The sequence below is a fragment of the Drosophila willistoni genome, assembly GCF_018902025.1.
Source record: "Drosophila willistoni isolate 14030-0811.24 chromosome 2R unlocalized genomic scaffold, UCI_dwil_1.1 Seg167, whole genome shotgun sequence".
Classification (NCBI taxonomy): domain Eukaryota; kingdom Metazoa; phylum Arthropoda; class Insecta; order Diptera; family Drosophilidae; genus Drosophila; species Drosophila willistoni.
This window is the reverse complement of record NW_025814050.1, coordinates 22,772,061-22,794,516: the sequence shown is the minus strand read 5'-3', so window position 1 is coordinate 22,794,516 and position 22,456 is coordinate 22,772,061. Positions and strand designations below refer to the sequence as shown.

The 22,456-nt window shown below is 37.4% G+C and overlaps 3 protein-coding genes across 5 annotated transcripts in view; 2 read left to right on the top strand and 1 right to left on the bottom strand.

Moving 5' to 3' along the window:
• The window catches only part of LOC6651862, a 167,669-nt gene that overhangs the window by 87,444 nt on the left and 57,769 nt on the right, over positions 1-22,456 (top strand). The gene's annotated exons all lie outside the window — the stretch shown is intronic.
• LOC6651798 overlaps positions 1-22,456 on the bottom strand; it is a 30,008-nt gene that overhangs the window by 728 nt on the left and 6,824 nt on the right. The window contains exons 5-11 of one of the 3 annotated variants that reach the window (XM_002074196.4): positions 21,881-22,021; positions 21,445-21,574; positions 17,206-17,342; positions 13,004-13,148; positions 9,220-9,479; positions 6,319-6,438; positions 4,485-4,626 (exon numbers count right to left, since the gene is read on the bottom strand). In XM_002074196.4, the coding sequence (XP_002074232.4) occupies positions 4,485-4,626; positions 6,319-6,438; positions 9,220-9,479; positions 13,004-13,148; positions 17,206-17,342; positions 21,445-21,574; positions 21,881-22,021 (1,075 nt within the window). Of the gene's footprint in view, positions 1-4,484; positions 4,627-6,318; positions 6,439-9,219; positions 9,480-13,003; positions 13,149-17,205; positions 17,343-21,444; positions 21,575-21,880; positions 22,022-22,456 lie in introns of those variants that run through there. The other 2 variants (XM_047010464.1, XM_047010463.1) reach the window with 2 other exon arrangements.
• On the top strand, positions 3,557-4,165 carry LOC111519565. The gene has a single exon (XM_023180935.2). It carries the CDS (start codon positions 3,703-3,705, stop codon positions 4,144-4,146), a length of 444 nt encoding a protein of 147 aa, XP_023036703.1. The 5' UTR covers positions 3,557-3,702; the 3' UTR covers positions 4,147-4,165.

Sequence of the window (22,456 nt, the reverse complement as noted above, 5' to 3'; positions counted from 1 at the left end):
GTTCTTCACTTCAAACCGCACGCCCGTTAGGAGCACTTGATATTTACACTGTTGCCAATTAAACTTCAATCATGCCACATGAATGTACAGTTACAATTAAGCAATAAACCAAACGAAAACTTTCCTAAAGGCCTTTTGGGCAGATTTTGACCAAACTTGTAGCAGACAATTTGGTCCGGCTCAGGGCCGGACTGTACCCCAAAAAAGTGGGGCGAATCAAGCGACTTAGCTAAGAAATCAAACTAATTTTAAAGATGCGTCAAGAATGGATTTCAAAGTTCCCACCCCTTTTCTTTGTTAAGCCGCTCCTGCTGGCAAACCAAACCATTCACAATGCTCAAAAAGCAATATATTCTCGGCAGCTTTTTCCTTCTTGGATGGCTCCGATACTTTCATACAGCTCGATGCCGTGTGAGACTTTAATTGATGTTTCATTTCCGTTGCAAAGTGCTTCCGTTTTCCACCTCCACCTCCATGCCCAGCTGTTTGTTTTGTCCGCCAAAGTTGTGCGCCAAGTTCGAGTGGCGACCTGGTAATTGAGTATCAATGCGGTTTTAAGTGAAAAATGCTGCCAGTTGTTGGCCCCCCCATGCAACATGCTGTCAGTTACTATCTGCCACCTCTGCTTCACCATTTCTCTTTGTCTAAGTCTCCTGTAGTCCTCCCCCTCTAGTCAGAGGCCATTCAAAGGGCAGCCATTTCCGTTTTTAATCTTTTGCCTTGATTTCTTCACTCTTCGTTTTCGTTATTCGTTATTCGTTTTCCTCTGTGCTCCATTCAAATGGGGTTAATTGAGTTTTAGTGGCCGGGACTCACTTTAAACAGATTACAAGCCGTTGAGAAATTGTAGATGAGTGAACGTTGGTTTTTGGGGTGTTCGGTAGGTCGGGTTTGGTTTCTGTTTTTAGTTTTTTTTTTCCTATTTTGATGGTGGTGGTGGTAGGCTTAGCAAGTTTGTTTTGCATTTCGTCTGGAGCATTTTTGTTGGTTGCTGTGTTGCCTCTCAAAGTATTTGGAGCATGTCAGTCTGTCATTCGCTCGAGTGTCCCAGCTCTGACTTTCAGTCTCTACATTCACATTCAAAATGAATTAATGTAAAAGTTGATTTGTGGCAATTGACGCTTGGTTGAATCTGAGGTCTTTTGCTAGTTACTTGCCAGCGACTTTTAATTGCGTCGTCTTCTTCTTAAGCAGGAAATTAAGAAAGTTTATACGCCTTCTTCCTTGCCCCCCCCCCTACTCCATCCACCGTACTAAGCCTATCATCATTTTGCTGTCTGTCAAATTGTGATTATCACGGAGTATCTTGTACAAAACACGCGTTTGCCAGTATGTGATGTGGGTCTTAAACTCATTAGTGTTGATTTTTCAAACGTTAATCTATTCTACAAATTGGAAACATGTGGAAATGTGTGCAGAATATAGTTTTTCCTATTAATTTCGAACCAAAGATCTGCAATTTGTATTGTAAATTTATTATCTAAACTTCAAATAGGTTTATAAAATATTGCTTTTAGTCATAATTCAATATCATAAGTCAATATTATTGATAGCTTATCATATCAGTTGATTAAACATATAATTTAAGGTGAGCCAAATCGAAAGACTGCTAGGCAGAATTCTATTTTTCAAATATGTTGAAGGTCAAGAACTCCAAAATCCAACTACTGCTTTTTGAAACCTAAACCCCTAAGTCTTAGTGCGACCCTTGGTTCCATACCTTTTGCATTACTTTACAGAGTTTATGATAATATTGATCACAGAGTCAGTTTACTGCCTTTGCTTTCGAATAACTCACTATTGAGACCTAAACTTAGAAGAGTAAGAAAGTTAAATTTGGGTCAAAATCTTTGGGTTGAACCCTCATAGAGCGACCACAAATAGAATGCAAAGCTGGAGTATTGAAGTGTTGAGACCTACATAAATGCAAAAAACAGACTAGGATGCACTTTTTTCCCCCATTGTTCGTCCTTTGCTGCCTGCTGGTGTCCTTTATACAGACCACAGTTCGTTTTGCTGCTCGTTGTTTGTTGTTAGCTCTCTTTACTCCTTGTTTTTCTTTTTTGTTCCTTTTTTTTTTGGCTGAGCTTAGAGCAGATTGAGCTGGATTGAATGTGGAACAGGAGATCGGGACAACAGAGTCCAACAACTTCATCATTTGGTTTTACCATAAATCTTACATGATTTTCAACTACTCGTTTTAGTCTTGAGTTTTTACTACGCTCAGCGTTTTCGTTTCGTTTTTTTGTTGTGCAGCAACAAACGTGGCTGACCTTTTTGCCCCTTTTTAAAGTCGACGTTTGCTGCATGCTGCGTTGTTGATTTATGATCTGCTCCCCGCTCTGCACCCATCCCGCGTCCCTCATTGTGTGGCTTGGTTTATTGTCCTCCACCCCGTCTCTTGAGTGCTTGGGCGGTTTTTGCCTCGCCTGCCTCTCTCTGTGCATCGAGTGCATCGCTTACTTTTGGCTTCCGCATGGTGCTTATCATCAACTAATGATTGAGGTCAGTTCTCCGTTTCGTTCTGCTTTTGTTTGCCATCGAATCATCTGAGCCATCTTCTCCTGTTTCTTCTTTTTTTCTGTATTCTCTGTCAAATAATTGCTAGTAATTAAGTTTAAATGCTTCTTGTCAGTGGATGCTTCGACTTTCATTCCAACTTCCATGGAGAAGTCCGTGGGACATGACAAATGCGATTTGCAGACACTTCTCATTGTTGTTTGTGCTTCTTATTGTTGTTGTTGTTGTTGTTGCTCTTACTGTATCTGTATCTGTTAAGTTGGCATTGTCATTACTTTTATTACATCCGACTGATTGTGAAATGGAGAAGGCATCAGGGGTTGAAGGTTTTTGGTCTGGTCGGGTCGAGTCGGGGTCGCTTGAAGCTTTAGTTTATGGAGCTGGTTTAAGCAATTTGAAGTTAATCTGCTGGAGACATGTGTTGGAAGCTTAGCTGCAGTTGAAACGTACTAAGTGAGAAGAAAATAATCATTCTTTTCAGTTTCTCCCAAGCATTTATTTCGAGGGGAATTCCCTGCAAAGTTTTCCTATACGTCAGTACCGCAATGAACTTTAGCTATCAATAAGAAATTACTTTGTATATATGTATACTATCTTAGTTAGGAATTAATGTAAGTTCTTAGTAAGTTTTTTATCTAATTGTAAGTCTATTCATTCTAAAAAATAAACGTAAGCAGAAACTAAAACTAATATTACCATAACTATAAATTGCCAAAGCTAAGAGGTAGAACTCATCTCGCAGTAGGCCCATAAATTGTTATAGATCATCGACAACTAAGATTATGAAATTTGGCTTCCAGCTGGATGAGCTGGCTAAGAAACAGATGCGCCAGATGACAATAGAAAACCACACTGACGGAAAGATGGATGCAAACAAGCCAAGAAAGAAACATTTACTTACTATTTTATGCCATGAATGAAAATTGTCAGCTGTTCAAATAAATGAGTTTAAAGAAAAGAAAGTTTTGTATTGACAAGAAACATAAAACTAAATATTATCGAGTCAAAATACAACTAATCTATGGATTATAGCAAATCTTCAAAGGCAATGTTAAAAATAAACATCAATATTTGCAATCAAAAATTCGCAAACAGTTGTGCAAATTCGCAAAAAGAAAGAACAGAAAACAATTCGCACTATAAAAGCGGAGAGTCTCAAGCAGATAATTATCATTCACCACAATGAAAGCCATCACAGCAATTGTAAGTTGTATTATCTTAGGCATATGCCTAATCCGATTGCCTCTAACGGAGTCGGTGACCTGCACCGCTGATGCCACAGTCGCTGGTTGTATTGACTGCACGGATACGGCCAATGCCGCCGATGCTGAATGTGTGGCCGAGGCTGAAGCAACCACTGTGGCACCGGCAGCAGAGGAAACCACTACAGCGGCAACGGAAGCAACCACTGCGGCCTCCAGTGCCGCTGAAACCACCACGGCAAGTGATGCAACAGCAACAACTACAGTGGCTAGCACTTCCGGTGGTAAAAAAAAGACCGTTCGCAAGTGGAAAAGGAAAGTTAAGCGATCACGTAGAAATAACTCTACATCGAGCAACAGAAATAACAGAAATAGGCGGAGGAGGACCACAAGGACACGCAGGAGGTACTCGGTGGCTGTCTAAGCACCAGCAATTTGCAAGTGACAAATGACATCTTATTAAGAAAAAAATAAATTTCCAAATGGCACCCAAATTGTAAACCTTTTGACTTGACTTAGATCTATAATTTCCTTCCCAAGAACTCCCATGGTCTCTTGGAGTCCTAATTGAAAAATGAACATTTTCTTGCTTTTTTTTTTGACCCCACCTGTCAGTATCCTTTTCAGATGGACACCGAACAAAACGTTGCTGTCAGTTTAGCCCCAATTTTTCTACCCTTCTCAAGCCTTTAGTTTGCAGTGTTGGCTAATTGCAAACATCCCACATAAATTGCAATTCAAATGAATCCCCTTCCAACTCACCTCTCCTGCGGCATTGCTCGAGTAACTCATGCGCTTGACCTTCTTGAATGTGGCATCGTTTTCAGCTTGGGCCAGAGCCCTTTCCAGTGCCGTGTCCATTTTAGCATCGCGAGTCTCCTCCATTCCCAGATAGTTGCCGCCTCTGTGTAGGAGTAAATAGAAAGAAAAAACGTGTTAATTTTATGCAGTGTGCTTTTCCCTGAATTTGTAATGCAATGCCGAAACGAAATCCTTTGCTTTTCACACAAAACATTTATGGTTTCGTAAATGGTACTTGGCGGTAGATTTTTATGTTTTGTTAACTTTTTTGTGCCTTAAATTAAAAACACTGCCAGCAGCCGGCTGGGTGTTAATTTGAGGCATGCATTTTCATTGTTATGATATCCAAAGAGACGCCACTCGAGTTTTCGTTTTGTTTGTTTCGAAATGTTTATTTAACAGGTAGAGTCGTTATGGCAAATGATTTAGTTTGTCTGGCTTTTATTCCCATCCCGATCTGGTGGTAATTTATGGTCAGTAGACGGCGGGAAAATTAAAAGGTTTGCTATATAAAGTGTTATTCCACAATTTGTAAGGTACAAGGCATATTAAAGGTTTAAAACAATGAACACTTTTGCGGTCTAAGGGGCAAATTTTCCCATGTCCACAACTCTGGATACGTCTGTAAAAAGTGGTCACTTTTAAACATCTAGATAAAGCTTTTCCGAGATTTTTAAGGATATAGATTTGTTCTACTTTTTATAAAGACTGGCAAAAATATCAATGTGTAGTTTTTTGTTAAGAGTAAATTAAATTAAATATTGTGGGAATGTACTTGGAAATTTTCTCTCCCAATTGGCGGACATAAATGAGGAATACTTGACTTGATAAAACAATGGCTTATGCTTAATGCTTCAAATTATGACTGCAATCTCTGATGTCTTCTTGATGATTAATATCTTGAGATAATCTCAGTCCTTAAAACCGCATTAGTTAGAATTTATAGCAAGCGCCCATACAATCTAATACATATAAAATACACATGTGCACATTTATTTTTCAACTATGAAGACATTACCTGGATCATTTTTGACTTTCTAATGTGAAAGTCCAGATTTATGTGACTCATTTTTACATATGTAGCTACATAGATCACGTGCACAGTGAGTGCAAACAATCTGCAGCTGTATTCATAACTTATTGTAAAAACAATTATAAATCAATTTGCTACCAACTTCCGTATCTGTATCGTTTGTTTGCCTTACTCTTTATTTTTCTATTCTCAGTTGCTTTTTTTTTTACCTTTTTACAAGTATTTTATTATTATTATTTGTGCCGATTTTGTTGTTCTTGTTGTTGTTGTTGTTGTGGCATCCCAAGAATGTCATAAATTCTTGGCAATGATTTCAATTATGCGATAAATATTTTTTATATGTATGTATGTGCTACGCTTTTTGCTTTTGCTACTGCTTTTCCTTGACAGAATAATATTTATTTATATCCTGAGCGAAACACATGTAGGAACAGTAAGGAAAAAACACTACGTGGAAAGGAGGATTGGGTGGAGGTCGTTGGTGGGTGGCAATTGGGCAATCGGTATATTGGTTGCAAGTCACATTCGCACTCATAACATAAATACTTTTATTATTTACTTTTCCAAATTGTTTTGCAGACAAATGCGAGAAGTAAATTGCCCTGTCCTTGGGGAATAAAACCTCCCACCCACAGTCCTTCCCTCAGAAAAAACACATACCCACATACACCTTTATGTTTAAAATTACCTTGACAACAATAAACAATGCTAGAAAATCATAAAAACGAATGAATTTTCTGCTTTCGTTTCCTTAGCACTTACCCAATAAGCTTGTCAATGCCAGCACCACCTGCACCACCCGCCCCACCGCCTCGCATTGTGCCACGCCTCATTGTTGAACGATTCGTTTTGCGCACAGTACGCAGATCCGTCTCCCAAAATCTATAAATACAAAAATAAAAGAGAAATAATAAATAAGAAATTTTTTAGATGTCATTATTAAGTTTTTGATAAGCAAATTTTTAATAAAATTTATTAGTTTTTAAAGAATATCACAACTAGCTAACTTATCGAACAATTTGCACTAAAGTAATGGACACGAATATTATCTTTTTTAACAGTTTCATATACATTTTTGTTCTGCTTTTAAATTTTTAATGCTTTCGATGTATTTCATTCTTTGATAACTTTTTGTTTATAGAAAATATATGTCTCTATACATACAAATGACCAGTGTGGACTGCTCCTTCTTTAAAAATTGGCAACGCCTTTAACGGCAACAGTTTTTCTATTTGCTTTTGTGGCCATTTTCTTTTAAGTTTATTCCCATTTTTTCTTGTTGCACAAAAATATCGCTGGCACAAAGACGCGATAAAAAAATAGTTTGAATGGATGAAATAGTGTCAGAGATGAAGCGAAAGAGAGAGAAAGATAGAGAGACAACAAGAGAAATGCAGAAACCATGAATAGTTGTTGCCAGAAAACGGAGCAAACAAAACCAATTCGCCCAAAAGCAAAGCAAACTTGTATAACAACAAATAAATATGAAATCATGTTGCACTTTATGCGTAATGCAACAGCCGAAATGGAAGAGAGATGGATAAGGGCGGGGTTGCCCCCCAAAGGGAGGGCTGGAAGGCTCGGCTTGCATAGCATATGCCATAAGAAGAGGCCAATGGCCCATATCGCATCTCTGTTGATGACATTTATGTATTTGCCCGTTGCAATAGTCCGGAGCGTCGCTTTCGTCTGCTCTACTAACATGGTCGTAGAGCAGGGATTTTTAAAGATTACTGCTTTGAGTACAGTACAGTAGTAAAAAGAAAACTTTTTAGTGAGTCGAGTTCGTCCAATGTTTGATTCGTCAACTATAATACGTAGAATTTGATTTTGAACCTTTTGATCAAGTCCTCAAATTGATTGTCCTGCGTAAATTTACCTTGAACGAAACTTTGGACTACGCCCATGTGTGTCGCTGTGTCACAGTGCAACGAAGTGCAAACAAAACTATTGCATAAACAATTGTTGCAAGTGCCGCAAACAAACCCATTGTAGAGACAAAGAGATGGGGCACCAAAGCCGGCAAACGGGGCCAGCATGGGCAGGCGTCGACTAGGCGGGGTCAGCAAGCGTGCGCGTGCTTAAATACGCAGAAATTGTCACACAAATGTACGTAATAAAATAAACGCCACAAAATTCGCACCCTCCTCGCCTTAAAAAAGGACCACAAAAAAAAAGACAACAAAAAAAAACCAAAAACGTTTAGCCCTCGCTTTAACTAATTTAATACGCCACTTTAGGAAATTAAAGCCGGCTCCCTGGTCCAAGCCAGACACAGATATAAATACATAAATATGTGTATATATATATTCTGGACGTATTCAAGTGGAGGCGTGGCCACAGTGCTCTCATCCTTGGCCTGGCACCATTTGTAATTCAAGCCATGGTAAGAGAAGGCAGCGTTTCCAGCAATAAAACACATTTATTTTCATTTAGGCCACTTGGCGTATGAGTGATTTCTTGTGAAAGGCCTGAAATAAGCCAGTTAATTACACGATTTGTCATTTTTTTTCTTTAGCCCAAAAGAAACAGTCTGGCCTATGCGTAAGAGACATTGTTGGGAGACAAAGTTTATTAAATTTCATACAAAAATATTTTTTATTTGACTTGGTCGACCCATTCATGATATAAGAGACTTTAGCATAACCATTTTTATGTGGAATCGGATCTTGCTAAATCATAATGAGAATAAGCATTTTCATCTCACTTTTCTTTGAATTATTTCTTAAATGTAAGAAATATAAAGATTATGAAATGGAATTGCTCATCAATAGACCTTATTTAATTGGTATAACATCTTCGAAATTTATCTTACATTTCAATAGAAACTTCTTCTGACTTACTTTTGGTAATAGTAGCTAACCACATTTACCATGGCAAAGATATTTTAATAAGAAATTTTGCCAACAAAAAAGGGCAAAAACGTAAAATTTAAAATAAATTCATTGAAAATATATGTATGGTGACATAATAAACGTCAAGTTGGCATCAAAAATGTTTTAGAATTGTCTTTTCATTGACTTTCTTTATAGCTTTAACTTTCTAATGCTCGGTTTTCCCCAGAAGGTAATAATGTTGAACAATTTCATTGATTAAATGCGACAAGTCATTCAAAGAATGTGACAATTTAAGTTAATTTCCCCAGCTAGTTTGCTGAAAACACGTGCCATGCGATGGCGGAAACGTCGGGAAGGGCGAGAGGAGGGACAAAGTATGTCTACCTTTAGTGTGATGGCAATCTGAGATACATATATACATAAGTATATACATAGATAGGCTTATCAGCTGAGACCTTAATTATGTCAAAGTCAATGCCATTGTTGAGAAAATTGTATTTTGTGAATGTCACGCCCACAAGGAGGCTGCAAACCACAACCGCAATGAATGTGTGTGTGTGTGTGCGTGTGTTGTGATGGTTGGCCTAAAAAAAAGGGAAACGGGCTAAAAGCTGATTAAAGGAAAAACTCAGCCATTGAGTTACATATTATTAATTACGAATACAAATGATCAGAGGACTGGCCAATGGTTCGCTGGCTCCAGGCATCGGCATAACGGAAATGATAAGCTGAAAACCACTTGTTCAGTTGCTCATTAATTACAGTCCAATGCATCTCGCTGGGTAGACACTTATGTGGTTTTTTTTTTGGTTATCTATCAACTTACCGCTTCAGATCCGGACTGGCCGTGTAGGGGGCGGAGACCTCTTTGATTTTCAGCACAATAATGGCCGTGATGAATATGCAAATGACATTCACAATGGTCAGGCAGGCGGATACAATGCCATTGACAAGAAATTCCGTTGGCAAATAGTTTGTATAGATGAAGGGATAAGCGCTGGTTGAGTTCATTGGCTCATTCTTCAAATGTGGAATACGCTTCTCCGGATAGATGAGCCAAATGCAGGCCAGTGACCAGAAAAGGCCCTACATGAAGACATGGAAAAGAATGGAAAAAGATGTCCGGTTAAGAGAAAGTGCAAAGAAAAAGGGAAAGAGAGGATGATGATGATGATGATGAGTGTGACTGGAAAGTTTTGTGCTGGGATTCTTGTTGACTTCCGTCCATGTTTGTGTGTGTCCACGGTCCGTGTCCGCGTGCGCGTCATGTGTGGCCGGAGTGGCGTCTGTTTTGTCGAGGTCAGAAGGTCGCCTCATGCGAGCCTCCACTGCTGGCAGCCAAATTGAAATTGAAACTGGCCTTGCCGTTGCCGTTGCCTTTGGCATACCAAGTAGCGTTTCCCCGGCCTTGAATTGTTATAAATTTCCTCATTCTCGCATCTCTTGGTTTTTCTTGGAAGTGTGTTTGTATGTGTGCGTGTGTGTGGGCGACATAGACGCAGATAAAACTTCATTGTCGCGTTGTCTGCTCGTTCTTCTATTCTCTCTCTCTCTCTACTCATTTTATTCCGTATTCTTTGCTTTACTATTATAAATTATAATGACTCAGCACATTGCCCTTAGGAAGCGGAAGTGCGTGCCTCTTGTGTTTGTTTTTCTATTTGTGCGAAAAGCTCATGACTTTGCTTCCTCCCAACCGCCTCTTCCTGAGATTCCATCTTCTTGCCCCCTAACAACTTCATATACTTGCTATTCGTTTTCTATTATACGAATTTACGAGCTCTTTTGGCTAAATTATTGCCTTCTTGGATTTTCCAAGTAAAGGCGACAAACCAAAAATGTCAAGGAGCAATTCGAAGTTCATTTTACTCCCGAAATAGTCAATTTAAAAGTTAATAAGCTGAGAATAAGAATGACATTTATTTTCATAATAAAATGGTTTCTGCTTTTACCATTTCAGAGTGCAATTGTAATTAAATTGCTTAAAGGATTTCAACATTTGCTTTTTTGGGATTAAATATAAAATTCTTTTTTATTTACAAGACTTGTAATTTATTTATACCATTAAATTTGGATCATCGTTCTTTGTTCAGTTGGCCCTATGCTCGATTTTGTTGCGGCTAGTTAATAAATTTAATATTTTGTTTCATTCTTCTGCCCGTGATTTGAAGAGCCATACAACTTGCTGGATCAAATTTCACCGCTTTCCAGGCATCTAAGTTTCCTTCTAATATTAAATAAATTCAGAAATGTATCAATTATGTCCCGATGGATAATAGCCGATCGATTTAAACTTGATTCTATTGATTGTTTTATTCGATCCACATCCGCCGTAAGCTGGTCAAAATTTTGCAATGGAAAACACTCCTTTGGAACCATTATATTCATTAAGTCAAGACCATAGTAATTTGAGAATGGAATTGACTGCAATTGCCAAAGACTTTTTTGAACTATTTGCTCGATGTCTGGATCTAATGGATCTATTAGTGAGTTTGACATTAATAACAATTAAATTTTGTTTCTGTGGTCAAAAAATATTTTTTTTTTTAATTTTGCAGTAAATTTAAATTCAAAATTGGACTAAAAACAGTTCAAAATATCATGGCGTACTTGAAAACGGAAATTGTTCATATGGATATAATTGACTGATCCCTTGAATAGAGACGTTTCACATATTTATCTTTGTTATACTCAAAGCGACTGCTTAATGCTCTTTATTTGCATTTTCTAAAATATTGGGAAATACTTAACCAAACGTATTAAAAGCATTTAAAAAGTGTTTGCGTTTTAGGCCAAGTTGAAAAACCGCAAAACGAGAAAATGAAAGTTGGTCCATTTAGTTTCATTTTTTTTTCTTCTTCTTGGATTTAGGGTTTTCAGTTTTGGCCCACCACAAGTGAACTTTTTCTTGACCCATAAATTAGGCCAAAATACAATTTGCTGATTAATCTGAAGTGCATTGCCCAAAAACTTTTGGCCATAAATCTGACTCATGGCAGAAGAGACTGGCAGAAAGTGAGCGACCGAGCGCGGAGGCCAGACGAGAAGGAGTGAGAGTGAGAGAGAGAGATCAGCCTCAGCTGTTTGCCTACCGCAACGAGTGCATAAATTTCGACCCAATTTTCAAGTGCAAATTGAGAAACCCAGAGCCCCATCCAAAAACTGCTAAAGCGGATGTTGCGTAAAATTATACAGTGGATGGGGAGCAGGAAGAGGAGAAGCTCGCTCCTCCCAAGCTAAAAAGGAAATGCAAGCAAAAACTTGCACAGAGGAAACGGAGGCCAGCAAAACAAACAAACTGACTCCTATACCCCCTCCCTCCCTCTCTCCTGACGACGCTGGCTGACATTTATCAATGCTGACAGAAAGACAAAGGCGGCTGGCCGCTGGGCTGAAACAGGCAGAGGGGGGCCAGAGAGTTTTGGCTTTCACAAGCCACCGCAAGCCTGACAAAATGATGCAAAAGCAAATTATGGACACTGAGGCTAAGGGCAAGCCAGCCGGCTAAAACAATGGCGCTGAAATCGCTTAATCATGCCGGCGACTGTGGTCGAGCATGTGTGTGCGACTGCTGCTGTGCTCCCTTAGCAGTTCTCCTCTCTCTCTTGCCACCCCTTCACCCCCTTTCATAAATCAAAGGCACGCACTGAGGCTGAAACGAAATCTGTTGCCGGGTTTCCTCTCTCTCTCTCTTTCTGTGACTCCTTTTGGCCATGTTTTTTTAAACTTAAAAAGCCGCTAACTGCAACGCCAAAAAGCGTGTCACAATTAATTGTCTCACTGCCGCTTGCTGCTTTCTAAAGCTAACATTGCGTATGAGTAATTTAATTTATTTGCCGCTATCCATATTATTCATACGCAGTGTATGCGCCTTGGGCGTGGGCGTGCTAAGTAAGAGCAATGACTCCATTATGACCGCCATAAGATTTATGGAATATTAAAGCCAAGTACAAGCTTATTATGTCTGCAAATGCATCATCATAATAAAGACAAAATCATATTTACTTTTATCATTGGAAGCGTTTAATACAGTTAGAAAAATATTAATTTAAAACTTCATTCTTTACTCAATGAAAGCGAATTTTTTTCTTACCTTAAATAAAGATGTTTTATTATGACTCAATTGATTTATTCCGCATACGCTACATATTCTATTAAAATTGCTAAAAACAAGTTCTTAAAAGTTTACACTGCGCAAATGCAAAGTCAACTATTAGCTATCGTTTCATAATCGATTTAAATATAATCAAATTCGTTACATACAATTTCAAGGTCAGCAGAAGCCATTTCAATTGGGAAAACCATACCAAAATATAAGAAAAAACGACGTGAAGAGCTATATACATGTAATGTATATAAATGTATGTCTTCAAGTATATATTAGATTACCAATTAATGAGAATGTCAAGATTTATACCCTATAGCCTATAGAATTAAGAAGTATTAGTTCTCTAGCATAATATCAGAAATCCTAAGTTACTTTTGGGTTAGAAAACTCGACCGTAATTGCCTTTACTCGTAAGCTTAAGCTTCGTTTACCTACAGGGTATCGGAATGTATTCACCATAATTTGTATAGTCCCTACGGCTTTTTGTATTTTACATACTTACACAATTGACAACTGGCGGCAGAAGGGAAGCGGATATGGCAACGCCAATCAATGGTCCTGCCGAGCCTTGAAGCAAGGCCACAGCCACGCCAGTGCCAGATGTTAACGCCCATAACACGCCCATCCAAAGGGATCGCACATTGCCTCTGTGATGAATGAATGGCAAAAAAAAACAGAAAAAAGACAAGAAATTTATTGAAAAATCAACTGTAAAAGAGACACAAAAATTAATTAAAAAACACAAATGTTGCCCCAACAACAAATTTCCCCCCCACCAACTGACCGCGACATCTGTTGGCCATTTTGGGTATAGGCCAACAACTGCAAATTAAGTCACATTAAGATGAATGTTTTCGAGTCGGTCCAAAACGGCAACGGTTGTCGTTGACGCTGCTTATCTACCGCTGTCAGTGTCACAGGAGGCACAAACTCCACTGGGCCACTGGCAGGTGCCTTGCGACTTCTTCCCGTTGTTTGTTTTTTCGTTTTCTTTCTTTCTTTTTTTCACCTTTTTTGGTATTCGCGCAACTTTGTCAAGTGTCAGCGGCTTTTGTTATCACTTCCGCCACCGCCAACCTTCAGTCCGGAGTCATGAGTCAGAGTCATTTAGTGGTGAAAAATGTTGGAAAACTTTTCATTGTGTCGAGCTTTAGGTAGGTTTTTCTGTTTTTTTTTTTTTTTTTTTTTTCATTTTTCTGTTACTTTTTTTCTTTGATTCATTCGCCTCATTTGGGCCTTTACTTTGCCTACATGGAAATTCGTTTCCACCTAAAGGTGAATTTTTTTCTTTTTTTTTTGATTAATGGCACTTTGAGTTTGGTTTTGGTGACTGTGATTTTGTAAAAGCGGGACTTATATATTGTCTATATGTATGTATATTCATATATATGGATGTCTGTATGTTGATATGTTTAACTTTTTAGGCATAAAACAACTTTATTATGCGTAACAATTTACGCTCAATTATTGCAACAACTTTGTTCTTGAAGTCATAAATTAGTCGCTGGAAGGTTTTTTTTTTGCTCATCTCATAAGAGTGATTTTTTTCTAACGAAACCGCTGGAAGCATATTGATATCAGAAAAACACATACTCGTATATTGGGAAAAATATGAAGACAATTTCGAGAAAAACCCCAAACGAAAGTAATTAAGTTTAGAGACAACAACAACAATAAGACCAATTGTTCAAATGTGAAATATATGAGTGGATTGGATGATTACGATCGGAACAGTTAAAAAACTCAACCTAAATAAGCTTGAATTTTCTTACAGTCAAAAATGGATCCCTAGAAATCTTTAGAAATTTGTTGACCTATTTATTTATGATCTTAAGAAGGGCTTTTCCTTTAGACTAGCTAAAATATGTACGTAATTAATTTAAAATTTTAGTTGATAAACTCTTGTGTCCCTTTTTGATTCAAATCTTGACCTTAAATTTTAGGCAAAGAGTTTAAAAATAAAAAATATTGTCTATTTTGGAAAAGCGTCTGTAAACACACCTTTGAGCATTTGGGTATAAAAAGATTTGTATCATTGTGAAAAAAATGAGGTTTGCTTTTGTGTTTCCAACTGTGTTTAATGTTTCCTTTTTGCCCCTCCTTCTAACTTGGTCAACGGCTATAAATAACAACACCAAACAAATTAAATTTATTCTATTTTACAGCGTGGGCGTCATTGTGTGCCACGCCCACGCCCACACACACACACACACACACAAGCACCCACAGCCACACAATAGTCACCGCCGGCAAATGTCACATGCAAATTAACAGAAATAATCAGTGCAAATGTTTGAAGAAGGAGGGGAATATGTGTTAAGGGGAAGGACAAATGGAATGGGCTTAGCGTTAGGAGGCAGAAGAGGAAGGTCTAGCCGAAGTATGGTTTTGTCATTTGCCAGGTTTCTATTCTCTGTCCACACCCACGCCATTTGCATTAGGATATTTTATGATTTTAGTTGTGATTGTTGGGACATGTAAATACTAGGTTTTAGTTTCTAACTAAAATGAATTTCACTTAATTAAATGTGCAAGTAAAATGTGGATGTTTAGGTACTTTATTTAGTATGTGTTTAATGTTTATCAATTACAAGCGATTAATGACTTAAATTTCCGTAGAATTATCATTAAAAAGACATTTAAAATTGGAAAAAAACCAATTAACTTAAATATGCGATTTTTAACGCTCTAAAAAAATTATAGAACAATCAAATAAAAAACCATTCTACTGACAAAACATTGAGCGCAAAACATTCCTAAATATTGATGATTCAATCTTTAAGCCTTAAACCCAAATACCTATGACTGTATGTACATGAATCGATGTACACCAATTTTTTGACCATGTGGCTTTCAGATCTAATTCCTAATGCTTTCCGTATATCATTTCCCCCATTCTGATGTGGGTATTCTTTTGATTGTGATTTGCCTGGTGTGTGGGCGGAAGCAAAATCAACCAACATCTCTAAACCAATGAACAGACAATGACAAGGCTAACATTTTCATGCGCCACGTGACACAATTATGCGCCACACAATGATGACCAACATCTGCGGTGGAGCAGCAATCTGAAGGCTGGCCGGTGGACTGACCATTAGAAACATACGCACAATTCTGAAATGATATACATGGAATCATGCGCTAACCAGAAATCCAGAGCATTGGGCTCTTGTAGAGGATTTCGCTGTATGATTATGATGTTGATGGTGATGATGATGAGATGATGATGATGATTTGCTCGTGGTCCTGGGACTGGGACAATGCATAAAGTACAAGCGTGGACAATAGACAAAGGGCACTTAATTATATCTATCTCTATAGTAAGCGTGTGTGTGTGTGTGTGTGTACATTTATTTAGATGTCATTCTCTTTGCCCCGTTTCGTCCCGTTTGTATCCTATTATTATTTTAACAATTTATTTTGTGCAATTAACACAATTGCCGACACACATTCGTTTCACGCAACTTCCGGCGAATTTCTGTGGTTGAGCTTAATTTATTGTTGTTGTTGTTGTTGCTGTTGCTGTTACTGTTTCTATTTCTGCACCCCCCACCACCCGCAATCCCCATCCGTCTATTCCAGTATATACCTAAGCCCATTTTCCTCTCAGTGGTAGGCAAAGATTTACGTAGACGGCGCGTGGCATCTTAAAGACTTGAGAGTAGGAAAAAACGATGCCATAATAAATGTGTGCCCATATATATAGAGTGAGAAAGACACCGAGAAGGAGAGACAGGGAGCGAAGGGGCAGAAAGGGAGAAAATACTGAGTTAGCGACTCAAGTGACTGGAGAAGAAGAAATGGCAGTTTTGGGACTCCTCTTCTAATGAGCGCACGCCTACTCGCATTACTCGACAGTCTCGGATTAGTTGAATTATTTGCAAGTAATTTGTTACATTTTCACTCATAGATTTTCCAACTGACTTAAAGTTTTCTATGCCAATGATGGAAAGGGAGAGCCAAGTGGATAATTAACATGCTTAATGGATTTTGATATTGTCAAAGTCTAAGCCGCTTCTAAACAGCCCCCCAAGTAAAGGGGAGTAGCTAGTCCTTGGAGATTGAGACTGTAAAAAGTTTGTCATCGAAAAAAAAAGACTTGAAATTTTCCTTATTCAAATGTGTTTTTTATTTAACTGGCTATGACCTGTCATCTTTTTTATGAATATCAACTGATCTAACGATAGTTTGAAATGTTTTTTTAATACTCGTTTGAAGCAGTCTCAAACATGTTGAAATATGTAAATTGTTTACTTTGATTCCTTGATTTTATTTATGACCCTTGCAATAACTTTGCCTCCAAATATTAATAACTTTGCTTTGTCTTATTTGAATCAATGGTGTGCTTTGTTTTAAGCCAGAAATTCTTGCCTAATTCAAAATAGACTGTCACAACTATAGATTTTAATTAAAATTTAGTTTAAGGATTCAGATTTAGGAAATGCTTTAGGGTTTACGGCAATTCAATTCTCGATTCGGAATGCTATTGTTAAATAATTTAATTAAATTCAATATGGTTATTTGTGAGTGATTTGAAGATGTCTTGAGCAATTTTTTTCAAAGGGAATTGAGGAATATGCCACATGCTAATTTATCCGGGCAAGCGTCACGTACAATTTTATGTCCTAATCTATGGCAATTGTTTGCATTGATTGACATTGATTTGGGTGGAGAGTCGATGGACTATCCATTAATGATGCTCACCTGCCGCGCATTTCCTCAGTTGGCCAATCAGAGTTCTGACCCCAAGGCATTTCGGTGGTGCCCAATATAAGACCAAAGATAAAGCCAAACAAAAGGGAGATAAACATGCCCAAAGCCAGGCACATGAAGCCAACGCGCTGTAAGTAAAAAGAGAGCTTAAGAAATCGAGGGAAAGGTTGTCTGTGTGTGTGTGTGTGTATCTGTGAGGGACAGGGAGAGCAAGACATGTTAAATGCCAACTGACGCCAGTCAGCAACACTTTAAGCGATAATGTTGCATACTTTGCAGCGCAGCGAGTAAAGCAAAAAGCAGCAACTGCAAGTGGATTCGTGACATGTTAACCCAAATTTGCAGCCACACAACTCAAACTGTTGTTGGCAGCTGCACACACAAAAGAAAAATGCTCTAATGTCAGCCACATGATGTCGTCTTAGCTCTACAAAGATCCCTCCCTACCTCTACCCCCCACCCCCCCGTCTGAGAGTTGTCAGTCAACCACAATTTGTCTGGTAAGAAGGGGAAAACTGCTCCTTAACAAGCTGACAAAACGTTTAAAACGTTCCAACTTACTCAAAAAGAAAACTTTTTCTCTACTTAATACTTTTTAAAGAGTTTGCTCTACAAAATTTACTCAAAAACAAGCAAGAGAAAAAGAATATTTTCACTAATTTCTTATTTCATATGCTTCTTGTTGTTATTGCAGGTTAGCACAAAATGAATAAGAAAAACAAACAATTTGCCAAATGGATTGATTCAATATAATATTTGTAATGACAATGCCATTTCAATTTTTACAATGTTTTTTATTTGGATTGTTATGGAAGCCAATTATTTTTAATATATTTTGTCAATTTTGTTGTTCAGGCTCAGATCTCCACCCAAGTCTTCTTTTACTTTCACCACCATTTCCTATTATTTCCTGTCATCGTTTATAATTGACATTCTTCTATCTCTCTCTCTGCATCTGTGTGTGTGTGTGTGAATGGGAAATTGTTTAAACACTTTTAATATGAATTTTTGGCCAAATACTCCTATATAATTTTCATTTAATATACAAAATGACTTTTCAAAATTGTTTTTCACATAAATTTCCCTTCTATGTGTTCGTAATTCGGATTTTGTTTTTTTATGTTGCCTTTTTTTCTCATGTTCTTTTTGTTGTTACTGTGTTGTTGTGTGTTTTTGTTTTGTGTGCAACATTTTGTGGCAACAGTCTGCAGAGTTTGGTATATGCAAATTTTCGTAATGAAATCAAAACAAGATAAATGTGTGGAGTTATTATCTCTCTATGGCGTTGCTAGGGGTGTTCGCTACGAACTAAAGAAAATAGACCCAAATACTATGTACATGGGCATGAGGTAAGATTGTTAACTGCTTCTTTACATTATCTCAAGTGATGAAGAAACCAAAAAATAAAAAAAAAATGGTATAAAACAAAGAATACTGAGATGAAATTCAGTTTTTTGTATCTTGGTAATGTAATAAATGTGTTCTTTTATTAAATTTAAATTTGTATTGGGACCTGTTTATGCCCTCTCGAATAAAATAATTATTAGTCTTAACCAATTTTCTTGTCAGATTGTGAATTTCTTATATAATTATCTTTTCACAAGTCGATTTTAATTAATATTGTACGATTTTAATTGATTGTGAGTTATGTTTTCCCTTTGGCATGTCAATCAAAAATGTGATTTTAACTGAAACTTCAGTTGGTTAATTAAAACTGGTTGAGTACTGACATAAACAATTTAAAATGAAACTATTCCAATTAAATAGAGTGACTACTACCTCTATATCCCTCTGGGAATGTTAAATGAAACATCAACTTGAAGAGACAAACGATAAATACGAGTCTATGATATTCTGTCTACAAAAAATGGCACACCCTACTATTTCTGTGGGCATAGATTATGACACAACTCGAGCTACTTCAATAAAAAGAAGGCGAGAAAACATATATATTCATTTCAATTAAAATTTAATTGAGGTACATGACGATGCAGATGTCATACAACTAGGCAAAGACACCTGTCTCAGTATGTGTGACATGTGCGTATATGTACCTGGTACAGGTATGTCTGTGTGTGTGTGTGTGAGAGAGAGTTGCGGTAAAATTGTGTCAGCAGACACCAAGTTCCCACCAGAGTTGGCCACAGACAGAGCCAGAGACCAACTCCCATCGTGGTTGTATCATGTTCATTAGGAAACCAAAATGTTTGCCTTATTTTTTTTTTGCACTTATTCCTCTTGTTTTATTTTCTTTTTATTTTTGGACGTTTCTATTTGTTTTCATTTGTGTGAATGCCTCTCTGTGTGTGTGTGTGTGTGTGTGTGTCTTAAAGCATACCTTCTTGCTTTTGATGTTTTGCAAAATACAAGAAACCTGAGAAAAACTTTACGATGTTCCGAGTTTGGATTCAACAAGAATTTTGTCTCATCCTAAGTTAAAGTCACTGAACTTAAGTAAAAATATGTTTTTATTCAAAGTAGCTGAACTAAATTAATAATGTTGAAGAATGTGTGGCGTAATTCAAATTCAGAAAGTACAACAATTTCGCTTATCTTTGATGCGCCGCTAAGTATGCTATATAAGTTGGTCCAACGTTTTGCTTGTTATATTCCGTCTTGGTGTTGACAATTATGGCACCTTCCGACAGCACAGGTTTTTATGTTTCTTCTGCCTCTGTGTCCCGCTTTCTGTCGCTTCTCTTGTCTATATGTTGCTATCTGAATGCCGACTATACAGAGTAGAAGTTGAGTTTTTATTTGCTTCGAGTTTTTGATAATGCCTTAAGTGCTGCCTTCTTTAATTTTAAGTAGCTTAGATGGGCGGCAATGCTTTTGAATTAACGCCAGGAAAGAAAATGACGAATAAGTGCCAAATTGTCTGCTCGGCATAAGCAAGATGAAGTTGAACGGAAAGATTTGGCAACCTTTTCAATTCAAAGTATTTCAAAAGACTTAAGCCCTTGAATTTATGCCTTGTTGTTGTGCTGTGTAGTGTTGTTTGGTCGAGATTATTATTTTTATCCAAAAAAAGCACGGTGAAATAAAACTTTTCAAAGTATTCGAAGAAAAAAAAGAAACAATGCTTAGAAGAAAGTTCACCATCCAAAGGACTTTGCTTTGGGTTTCTCTAGTGATAACTTGTAGCTAGATTAAGCAAACAAAGCGGAGAGAAATAAAAACCATGTGCCATTTTCAAGAATTTTCAATCTATTTACTTCTATTTTATATCGAGCATTAATTAAGTCGGAAATATATTACAATTAAAACAATTACATAGGTACTTGGACTTTACAAACATCTCAGCCATATTACTTAATAAGTTGTTGTTTCCTTGGAAATCAATAGAAAATATTCATTCTATAATATTACCGGAATTGGTATAGAACTGAATCATTTATGTGTACCGAAAACGTTTGTGTATTTGCATGTGCATCTTCATCTGTTATTTTGTATCCATCAATGGATTCAGCTCTATCATTTTAAATATTTCATTCAGATGGATAAGCCCTGACCCCCCCTTGAGGTGGGAGGGACCTCTGACATGCCCCTTGCCTCTCTCATTGTAGCGCTGTCAATAAACAATTCAACAGCATTGCCAGTTACCACAAAAGTGATGAAAATTTGCAAAACATCAAGCGCGAAAAACTGTCGCTATGCATTTGACTTTTCCACGCCCCCCTCATGCCCAAAAAACACACCCCTTTTGTGAATATATTTTCCAGCTGTATGAGAATTTTGACAGCTGGCAAAACGTTGAATAGAAATAGAATGTGTTTAGGTATGGGTCAGAGACAGAGACAGAGACGAGACGAACAGTCGAATCAATTTTCAATGCAATTTTTATTATTTTTCAAATGTCATTTGCTCATAAATCACTCAAAACTGCAGACATACACCAATACACACACAAAGACTGAAATGTGCCGAAAAAAAATGTTGACAATTTCATTTAACGCATTTTCCAATGGTTTTTCGGTGGAAAATACCCAACAATTTGCTTCAAATTTTCATATTTTTTTGTTTTGTCTGAACTCTGTTCATACATTTTTTAACAGGCTGTTATTTTTTTGGGTAGCACTAGTTTACCGACATTCTAAATGGAGCTTTTCACTGAGCTATAAAGTAGCAGTGGACTGAGGGAGGGGCAGAAATGAAGGGCTGTGAGGTTACACAAACAACTCTCAAAAGCGAATGGGCGAAACCGCATAGACATCAGCGGCTAGCACTTACCATTAGCTCTCTGTCCGAGATAATTGCACCGAATGTAATCGACATAACAGGACCCATAAGCGGCGAGACCAACATGGCCGCAACAATATTCGGTGCATTATTCTCAACCAGACCCAGGGCAGCCAGCGAGCTGAAAAGTGACCATACAATGTACATATAGTATAGAGTAGAGTTGGGAAAGGGAGGCAAGTGAGCATCGCTTTGGTTGGCCATTAGATATGTATACCTTTGTATACCCTTACAGCAGGTAGGATACTCAAGGATATTCCTATTTTAGACCATGTACTCTTCAAAAACTTTCTATTTCTATTTGTTTAAAATCAAACTTGGCAAATTGTCGAACATATTTATAGAATGCAAGGGCATATCAACTTCGGTTTCATACTCTAACCGACTCAGTGTCCTATTTGTGTCATGGTCTTTCTGTTGTACTCACTCGGCAGTAACAATTAGAAGCAAGTAGTCAAAGGACAAGGAGCCTCCGGCCCTAACACCATCTACCACTTGTTTCACGGTTAGTTTCGATTTAATTGATTCCACAAAATTGTTCCATTTCGAGGCATCCTCAGCTTCCTCACTAGAATGAAAAAGAAGAAAAATACCAACAAATTAAAATACCCTATCATAAAATTCAATGATGCTCATTTGGAAATGGCTTTTATTATTTTTTGTAATTGCCACAATTGAATGGCGTTGTTAATTGATTTAAATGTAGGTGATATTAGTTGTGTAGTGATTAGTTTAGAGGTTTTATAGTTGTTTTAAGACTATTTCTTTTTAAATACTGAATTTTTACAAAACTTAAAGCTGCTTTCTTGGAATTTCTTCCAATAAGGAATTTGAGTTAATCTTGTACTGAGGAAAGACTTTATTTCATATATACATTTTATTATGTTTGCCAATTACCAATTGTAACGTTTATGCTGGCAGAGTTCCCTTATTTGCCATTAGATGTGTACGACCTTCATATTATGTGGACCTAAGCCATATAACCTGGCCAATTAATAAAGTC

Bases quoted from the DNA above. Each gene is read 5' to 3' on its own strand.
- LOC111519565 (XM_023180935.2), top strand. From the start codon at position 3,703: ATGAAAGCCATCACAGCAATTGTAAGTTGTATTATCTTAGGCATATGC.